The sequence below is a fragment of the Ursus maritimus genome, unplaced genomic scaffold, assembly GCF_017311325.1.
Source record: "Ursus maritimus isolate PB19 unplaced genomic scaffold, ASM1731132v1 scaffold_8, whole genome shotgun sequence".
NCBI classification, from domain to species: domain Eukaryota; kingdom Metazoa; phylum Chordata; class Mammalia; order Carnivora; family Ursidae; genus Ursus; species Ursus maritimus.
This window is the reverse complement of record NW_024426996.1, coordinates 25,548,398-25,558,521: the sequence shown is the minus strand read 5'-3', so window position 1 is coordinate 25,558,521 and position 10,124 is coordinate 25,548,398. Positions and strand designations below refer to the sequence as shown.

The window sequence follows — 10,124 nt, the reverse complement described above, 5'->3', positions numbered from 1 at the left end:
TGTCTATACCAGAGCTTTTAAGAATTGCTGGAGTGTATGAGGATCTTCTGAAAGAGTGTTGCCACACGGAAAACCCTCCAGACTGTTACCGCCACGCGGTAGGTCCCACTGTTCTGGGCTCACAGAACTAGACAAAACAAAGCCTAACAACAAATCCTCCATACCTGACCTCAAAATTTTACTCTGGACTAGGGGGTAAGAAATGTGATTGACCCATCCGATTGTACTTAAATTCCGTGTGGGCAGAACCGATCTCTGGGAAGACTGATACCATGTTAAGTTTCTGCACAATGTTTGAACTACTAGTTCTGTGTGTTGATGCAAAAAAAATCTTCCCATTCAATATTTCACATTTAGATCTTTATTTATGTACTCTGCATTTTATTGAGACATATAGGATTTTTTATGATTATAAAAATAATTAATGATTATCAAAGATGATAAGGAAAGTACCAAAAGTTACAAAGATAAAATAAAAACTTTGATAATGTCACTGAGAAATAGCTACAATTAACATTTTCTTTCATCTTTTCTATGCATATATGCATATGAGTGTTTAAAAATAAGATTGGAATAATACTTTCTTAAATTTTTGGATCTATTTTTTTAAGATTTTATTTATTCATTTTAGAGAGAGACACACACACAAAGAGCAGGGGAAGGGACAGAGGCAGAGGGAGAGAAAGGATCCTCAAGCAGACTCCCCACTGAGCTGGGAACCTGACGTGGGGCTCCATTCCATGAGCCGAGATCGTGACCTAAGCTGAAATTCAGAGTCAGCTGCTTAACTGATGGAGCCACTCAGGTGCCCCTGGACCTATTTTTAAGTTACTATCATAGAAAACTTTTTATGTCATTAAACAGATTTCAAAATGTACTTTATTTTAAATGATGGAATCTCATCATCATGGTTTATTTAACTGTTCTACTGTGTGTTGGACATTGTGAACATTTAGTTAGGTTTTTAATTTTATAAGTGACTCTGAAGTGAGTATCTCATTCCATTCACCTCTATTAATATTTATGACTATTTTCCTAAGATGGGTTATCTGTAGGGAAATTATTAGGTCAAAGTATATAGACTTAAAAAAAAAAAAAACAACACTCGATCCAAAATGCCCAAGTTACTTTCTAGAAAGCTTTATCAGCATACAGTCTTACAACAGTGATCGAAAATATCCACTTCACCCTGCCTTCGCCATCATTGCACAAGGAAATTAACTGCTAGATTTATATGTAAAAAAAAGTGGCTGTGTTTTAAGCATTTATTTGATTTTTAGGTGAAGGTAGCTTTTTCCCATATGATTTTAACTATTGTAGTTATAAATTTCTTGTGAATAAGTTGTTCATGACCACTATCCATTTTCCTGTTGAAATTAATGTGTTTTAGTATCAATTCATATGCATTCCTTATATAATAGAGAAATTAATTATTTGACATTTCTGATTTGTTTCTCCTTCATTTGATATGCGCTTCTTTTGATTTGTTTATTTATTTATTTATTTATTTATTTATTTATTTATGGATTGGAATATTTAATAATGTTAAAAATGTCCATAGCACCTAAGGCAATCTACAATCAATGCAATCCCTATCAAAGTCCCAATAGCATTTTTCACAGAAATAGTAACAATCCTAACATTCATATGGAAAGACAAAGACCTTGAATACCAATTCTTTTGCTTTATTTAAAACATTGCTTGCACTTGCCATAAAAATCAGTTTACATCCGTTCATATTTGAGCAACGGAGTAAGAGGACTTGACTTTCAGTCTAGTTCTGCCACTGTCCCTAAAAGGAGCCTGTTCTTGACCCTTAAATGAATCACAGTGCTAGAAGATTCTTTTTCATATGGAGCCACAGTGTGCCCCACAGCACCCATTCACTGGTGTGTAGTTTTCTCTCTGGTGGCCACTCAGTAGATATCCAATTTTATGCTGAGGAGATAGAGCTTGTCAAATATTTGAATATAATTATTGGAGTTTTAAAGTTCCAAATCTAAACGATGAAAAAGAAAACACGAAATAAGGACAAATATGATTAAAAAGTTCTGTGGCAATTCTGACTAGCTGGGTCATTCTAGGCAAGTCATTTTACTTCATAAGGCTGATTTCCTTTATGTAAAAATGAAAGACTACTCTGGCCACTTGAAAGTGATAATCAAATATGATCATTGTCAACATAAGATTTGAATTATACTTTGTAAAGCTGGAAAGCTCTAAAAAATATACAAGATGATGAAAAATTAGGAATTTCAAACTTTAGTAAAAGCCATATCTAGATTTATAGCTGAAAAGATTTACTTCTTACACACTCATATAAAAAACCTACTATCAATATGGGGTAATGATTGTTTGAAAATACTGCACAAACAAAAGCTATTTAACAAGTTGACATGAACCTTATAATTAAATTTTAGATAAAATGTTCATAAATACGATTGTTCTTATTTTTAGGAAAACAAATTCAATGAAACAACTGAGAAAAGCCTCAAGACAGTGCAACGAGAATGTGAACGTTTCCAGAACTTGGGGAAAGATGACTTGAAACACTAGTAAGTTGCTTACACAAGTTGGTTAACACTTGTGACCAGGATAAGATAAAAAGTGCCACAAAGTGTCAAAAATTCAGCTCAGTCTTTCAGTGATGGCAAATCCATGAGCTGGGAAAGAATAAAAACACAAAGGTCAAGAATCTGCAGTAAGCTATCATATTAAGCCTTTATTAGGAATGAGGCTAGAAATGAAAGAAAGACTGGATTCTGAAAAATTGACTCTCTAATGCTTTAAGTTTTCACTTGGACTTGCCTTTGTCAATCCCAAGCCAGAATCTCTGGATTCTGCCCCATGTGTGAAGGCAGAGGATAGAGCAAACTTCAGGTTGTTGGAATTTCCCAAGGAAAAGATGGTTTGCCCCGATTTTGAACCCATCTTACTGAGTTTATAGAAATAATTCTGGATTTGTGTAACATTTTAATATTTATTTTTTAGTACTTTTGTGAGCATTCATGAGTAATACACAGTTTATTCTGGATTCTCTTAATTAATTACCAGGCTAATATAGTGTGTGTTTAAACCAGACATCTTTAAATCAAAACACAGTTTAAAAGATATGATTTCACTGTTTTTGCAATCGGCCGTTAACTGAGAACTCAAAATCAGCCTGTTGAAGATATTAGTTTATTTCATCTCAAATTATTCTCTTCCAATGTAGCTATTAATTAAATTCTCCCTTTAAGATATGTCTTAATTATGCAAGGGATTTCAAGCAGGATTTTACATACTAGCCAAGGTATTTGCTGCTGGGGAGCTCCTATATTCCCAGGCAAATCTGAGAATTTCTGAGATTACCATGAAATTAGGAGGAAGCCAAAAATGCAGAATCTAGGAGTCAGGGTGTGGGAAAATAGGGCGTGAAGAGACAGTTCTCTACCATTTTATGAGAAAGCCGAGGTTCACGTTGTCCTTTCCTTGGTTGTCCCTAGCCTTGAAGAGTTAGGGTTTCAAGTAGCTAGACAAGGTAAAATGGGTATCTGTTTTTGTTTGGAACCAAACAGACAAATGTTCTTTCAGCTACCTTATCAAACTCACGAAGATAGCCCCCCAGCTCTCCACCGAAGAACTGACCTTTCTCGGCAAGGAAATGGTGACAGCCTTGACCACGTGCTGCACACTGAGTGAAGAGTTTGCCTGCGTTGATAATTTGGTGAGCATGGCCCACATGCCTAACTATTCCTTAAAAAAAAAAAAAAGAAAAAAAAAAGACACCTGCTGTACTCATTGAGCTGTAGCAATCAGGCAGTTATATACCTTTCGTCATTGTTTTCAACATTGTTAAGCAAGGAATGTCAAAGTTTTGAGGGGGGGGCTCACTGCATCACAATCCTAAGAAGCAAAGGAGAATGCCTTCAATATTTTCTTGGGGTTCTCCAAATCATCTTTCTTACTTCTTCTTTTCTTTTCTTTTCTTTTCTTTTTTTTTTTTTTTTTTTGAGAGTGAGAGAAAGAGAGAGAGAAACAGAGCGAGCTGGGGGAGGAGCAGAAGGAGAGGGAGAAGCAGACTGCGTGTGGAGTCTGATCCAGGGCTTGATCTCATGCCCCCTAGCTCATGACCTGAGCCGAAATCAAGAGTCGGACACTCAACCGACTGAGCCACCTCTTACTTCTTATTAGGAGCCCCTCTTACTTCTTATTACTAATTTGTTATTTGAAAATTGTTAGGGCAAATGGCAGGAATAATGATACTGTTTCAGAATGATATAAGGAACTTTGTAATTTTAAGTAATGTTACAAATTCAGTCTTGTCCCCCAGGCCAGTAAGAGAACTGATGCTTCAGGCCCAATCACAACTTGGATGTATCTCTTGAGGGCTGGGGTGGAGATTATCCTGGAGGACACTCCAGGAAGGGAATAAATCAAAGGGCCACAGTGTTTGGCTGCCACTTTGAGTTGCCTGCTTTGCAGGTCTCTGCTTACAATTACAGATTTGTATATATGCTAACAAGAAATTAACCTCTAGGCATTTGAATTGCAATGGATGAAATTTTGTTATAAGGCAAGCTTCTACTTTGCTTTGTATGAAGGATCATGTTTACAAGTGCATGGGTTTTTCTGAGTACAGTTAGCAGTCATTATAGAACAATCTAACTGTTTCTCTAACCATATTTCAAAACCCTGAGTTTTAAAGTCATATCTGAATTCCAACTTTCATTGGGACAGATGGATTTAGTTCTTGGAGAGTTATGTGGAATAAATGAAAATCAGAACATCAACCCTGATGTGGACCACTGTTGTAAAACCAACTTTGCCTTCAGAAGGCCCTGCTTTGAGGGCTTGGAAGCTGATAAAACATATGTGCCTCCATCTACATCTCAAGATTTATTCACTTTTCACACAGACTTATGTCAGGCTCATAATGAGGAGCTCCAAAGAAAGAAAGACAGGTATAAACATTCTCTTCCATTCATCTTTTTCTTCAGCCTGAAGGCACATAATTAATGAGAAGGTGTGTTGTAATGCATATGTGATTTTGGTGTTCTAATCCTGTTCCTTCCATCCAATTGTCCAGTCTCTCCAATCCAGAAAAGCAGCGGGGCCTACTTATTGCTGTTGCTTATAAGTCAAAACTTAGCTAGTCTTTTCTTTTGCTAGGCGTGGAGGGTCCAGTACACTGATTTGGAAAGGGGGCTTAGGGCAGCCAGCAAAAACTCTCATGGGCAGGTTCATAATGAACTGGACTTTCTTGAGGGAATGTCATAGATATTTGTCCTGAGAATCTTGCTTAATGTTTGAAAAAATGAGAGGTCTAAAAGGGACAAGAATTTTATCTTCTCAGGCAACATATAAATATTAAAGAATAACACTTTTTGTGGGGATTGAGGTAGTGTCTGTATAAGTGGAGTGGAAACAGCATTCAGCTACTGAGAAAAAGGGAATAGAGGTTGTTTTGAAAATGAATTTTCTAGAAAGACCAAAAGGAATCACATAATCTACCTTACTGTGCATAAGGAAGACCTAATATATGTTCACATTTTTATATCATTTTTGTTTATGATTACATAACCCTCTGAAGAATGTTACCATGAAATCCATCCCACAAGTTGAACACGAATATTTTAACTTTTTGTACTCCCCCCAGTGAAGCGCCCCCAAGACATGTGATATTGTGACAAGCGTTTTGGAGAAGAGAAGCTTAAGAAAGAAGTCTTTAATTAATTCTATTTGGCACCTCTGAGTCACAGGTTTCTTGTCAATCTGGTGAAGAGAAAGCCTGAACTTACAGACGAGGCCCTGCGGTCACTGCTTACGGACTTCACGAACGTGGTGGTGAAGTGTTGCAAAGCCGAGGGGCCTGAAGCCTGCTTTAATGAAGAGGTAGTTCTATTTCTTTTCCACTGAAACACAGCTGGTATTCCTGGTCACATACAAGACAACAGAACTCCCAATAGGACCCTGCTTCCTCCCTGCGATGTCTCTGAGGCCTCTGAGAACACCGTGAGCCTGAGGTCACAAGTTGAAGGACCCCGGCACTGTCTCCTTGGTAACAACAGGGTGTAAGAAAAAGGTGTCAGGAGAACCCAGGTTCTAATTCCAGTCATCTTGGTCATACAACTTCAACTGACCTGTACCTCACCATCTGTAAATGAGAATGGCGATAATCATCCTTGAATTATACCATTGGTGCATACTGTCCTGTTTTGAATCCCTCATTAGTTTAATAAAACGAGTAGCCACACTGATTTGCAAAGGAAATCATAATCAGCTCCAAAGGGAGGGGAGCAGGAAGGGTATTAGTCTGTGAAGTCTCTCAGGGGTGGCTGTCTCACCTTCATGGTCTTGTCACAGCATCCTTCAGGTGAGCATGCATGTGTGTGAAGGGAGGAGTTGTCGGGGGGTGTAGGTAGTGACGGGGGAGGAGAGGAGACATGCTCCCTGAGTGTTCTCACTCAGTGACTGGAGTCTCTCGCCAGCTTGTGGTGGTCCAGGATTCCCAGGTACGGGTGAAGGCCAGCCCCAATGGACGGCTGCTTGGAAGCAGCTCTTCACTGATTTCCAACTTCCTTTCTCACCATTCCTTTCCCAGCAACTCCCGCTCTACCCCAGACTCACAATTCACACGCACACGCAAACTCGTGCCACTCGTATCCTTCCTCCCTGGTCACAGACACGCACGCTCACACATAGTCTTCATTCTGGTTCACAGCCCTCTGCTTTTTCCAAGGGAGTGCTTAGTCTGGGGGAATTTGTGTGTGTGTGTGTGTGTGTGTGTGTGTGTGTGTTTCAAATTATTAGCTTTTACAACATATGTTTAATGTAATTTGAGGTTATTAATCAGTATCTAGCATTTACCTGAGTGAGTGTGTACATTGAGGCCATGGAAAGGGAGGGGTGAGGTCACTGGCAGTTCATAAAAGGCACTTGAAGAAAGGGTGTTCATTGTCTCCCTGTATAAGATGGGACTGCTTTAATTTTTCTTCCCCAAATTCAAGGCAACATGCATCTCCAAATTTAAATAATCATGTCTTAAATTTTTCTATGTGTTTTTCTTTCTTTTTCTTCCCTCTCAGGGTCCCAAATTGACAGCCAAAAGCCAGGCTGCTTAAGAAATACAAAGTAAAACCCACCAAAGGTAATCCCTGCTCTCTGCGCCGAATGCCAAATGTCCATGTAGCTTCTGTGGCCCCCCAGGATTTTCCCTTCTGGTGCTTCGGTGTCTGTTTCTGGTTCACCCCACATGCCTCGTACCCCATAGGCCCGTCTTGGTCCTCTCGCATCTCTCTGGGTCTGTACCACGCTGGGCGGCAGTATTTGTGGTAGCACTTCTCTCGCAGCTTTCTGGGGAGCCAAAAGGTACCCAGTCCTTCTCTGCTACCGCACTCAGCTGTCTGGACCCGAAGGGAGAGGCAATTGAAATCTGTGAATATTGACAGGGAGAGGAGGGCGGAGGATGGGCAGACAGGCCTCAGTAAACCTGCCCTAAGAGTCTCGCCACAACAGCATGTTCATAAACGAAAAGCAGTTTGTTTGTGATTTCACAAAGCTCTGTAAAGGATGCTCTGTCCTCTGCAGTTTAGGTAAGACTCATACACAAACTCTAGGAACAAGCTGATGTTCAGCATTGGGGAAGAGAGGCCTGACCGCCACAGGGAGTGGGTTTGCATCTTTAAGAAGCACAACATCCTTACCACAGTTTTCTATATACGTGACTTCCCATCACCCAAGTTACACGATTTCACATTCTTGTGTTGCGTAAGATCCTATTTTTTCTTCCCAGGTTGTGGGGGGAAGAGAGGAACACCGACTTACCCACTTCCTATCTGTCCTGCGGTGGATTTTGTTTTCTGAGAAGAAGGCAGTGAAAAGATTCTTCTGTAACCTTTCCCTGAAATCATGTTATTGTAGCGAGCAATAAACAAGATCATAAAGTTATTTCTCAAAGACTGATGTCATGTGTCAACTTGATGACCAAATTAACCAATCAGGATGCATTCATTCCATTAGCATCATCAGCTCTTTGGCAAATGCACGCCGCTCCAGGGAAGGCGGGGCTCTGAGGCAGCAATGGTGTGGGCAGAATCCTCACAGATGCTTGTCCTTGCTGCTACTGGAAAGGACATGAGGAGCTGAGGGCAGACAGCCCTCCTGTTGCTGCTGCTCCTAACATTACCCGTGGCCCCTGAATGTTTTCAATGTATGAAACATCGTCCGAAGTACTTTTCGTGCATTATCTCATGGAACCCTGACAACTCTATGAAGTAGATGCCTTCTCTTAAAAAGATTTATTTTTTATTTGAGAGAGACAGAGCGTGTGTGAGCACAAGTGGGAGGAGTAGGGAGAGGGGGAGAAAGAGAATCCTCAAGCAGCCTCCACCCCGAGCACAGAGCCCAGCGCCCAGTGTGGGGCTGATTCCATGACCCTGAGATCAGGGCCCGAGTCAAAACCAAGAGTCGGATGCTTAACTGACTGCGCCACCCAGGCGCCTTGAAGTGGATATCATTTTAATTCCCATTTTACAAACAGGGAACTTGAGTCTTGGGAAGATAAACTGATCTGTTCATTGTAATTGGCAGAACCAAGGTTAGCTTTTGAGTCCTCTAATCCCAGAACAATATTCTTGACCTCTGTACACCCTATCTCCTAGGTGTGGCCATGTTGGATGACTTCTAAAATCTGTCATTCATAGAGAGGGAGGAGCACGCAAGGCATCAGGGACAATGGCTCTTGCCTCTTACTATTCCAAGCTGTAGCTGTTGTTAATGTTGAAGATGTAAGTGCTTGTCGGGGATGTCTAAGCAGGGGGTGGGGGGTGGGGGTGGCTGGGAAGCCAGGAAATGAATATTGGTCATGCACTCATGGCCTGATTATCCTGACTGTTTTCTAAACTTTTAAAGTTTTTGGTGTTTTAGTGTCTGAAATGGAAGATGATGACCATTTAAGAGGTAATACATGAGAATAGTCAGAGAGTTCTTTTGGCATAGCATTTACTGTGTAGTCTTTGGGATTTTCATTTATTTCATCAACAAATATTTTAGACTCCTACTGCATGTCAGACATTATGCGTACAAACATGAGCCAGTTAGAGATGGTTCCCCATGGCAAGGGAGAAGGAGAGTAAGCAAGCAATCACATATGATGTCAAGGATAGAAAAGGTCCCCTGCTGCGGGAGCACATTGAACAGGCACTCAATCTAAGCTAAGGTGTAGGGGGAGTAGTAGGGGGGAAGCATCAAATTCCTACTGCCATTAACTTGCTGTACGGCCTCAAACAAGCTCCCTACAGTCCAAGACCTCCATTTCTTTGTATAACGTGGGAGAATGATCTCCATATCACAAAGGCTTTAGAGAAATGTATTAAATTACTATATAAAGTAGCCAATACCATGGCCAGCAGATAATAGATGTTTATTTTGTGAAGTTATTTTGTCCTTTTGCCATTTTTCAAACACTTCCATTTACTAATGAGAAGAAGAGGAAGAAAGTTTTACTTAGATAATGGATAATAAGTTTAGCAAACAGAAGTGAATCAGAGCCCAGTTAGCTAATTCAATTTGGTACCTAACAGTGGATTCTGTTACGTGTCCAAAACTATGCTAAACACAGCAGATACGAAACCAGAGACCCAGGAACCTGCTGGGTTAAAATTAAAGCAGTCCCATATTGTACAGGGAGGCAATGAACACCTTTTTTAAAAAAAAGATTTTATTTATTTACTTGAGATAGAGCAAGGACAGCGAGAGAGAACACAGAGGGAAAGGGAGAAGTAGACTCCCCGCTGAGCAGGGAGCCTAATGCGGGCTCGATCCCAATACCCTGGGATCGTGACCTGAGCTGAAGGCAGACACTTAACCGACTGAGCCACCCAGGCACCCAACACCCTTTCTTCAAGTGCATTTTGTGAACTGCCAGTGAGTTCATCTTTCCCGTTCCATGGCCTCAATGTTCACACCCACTCAGGGAAATGCTAGATATTGACTAACAGCCTCTAATCACAAGACTCTATAATTACAGAGGAACTTGCCATACAACCCTCTACTGATGCGCCAGAGAACATACTAATAAAAAACGTAACCAGTGTGATGGGAGGAGAGGAGAGAGAGGAATGGTTTCTTCGAAAGATATATTT

General features: G+C 40.5%; 1 protein-coding gene across 1 annotated transcript in view; it reads left to right on the top strand.

Annotated features, from left to right (window-relative positions):
* AFM (afamin) overlaps positions 1–7,103 on the top strand; it is a 22,556-nt gene extending 15,453 nt beyond the window's left edge. Inside the window, exons 10-14 of the mRNA XM_040625328.1 lie at positions 2,458–2,555; positions 3,574–3,706; positions 4,720–4,943; positions 5,742–5,874; positions 7,068–7,103. Coding sequence (XP_040481262.1) covers positions 2,458–2,555; positions 3,574–3,706; positions 4,720–4,943; positions 5,742–5,874; positions 7,068–7,103 — 624 coding nt within the window. The remainder of the gene's footprint in view (positions 1–2,457; positions 2,556–3,573; positions 3,707–4,719; positions 4,944–5,741; positions 5,875–7,067) is intronic.
* Positions 7,104–10,124: the final 3,021 nt, after the last annotated feature.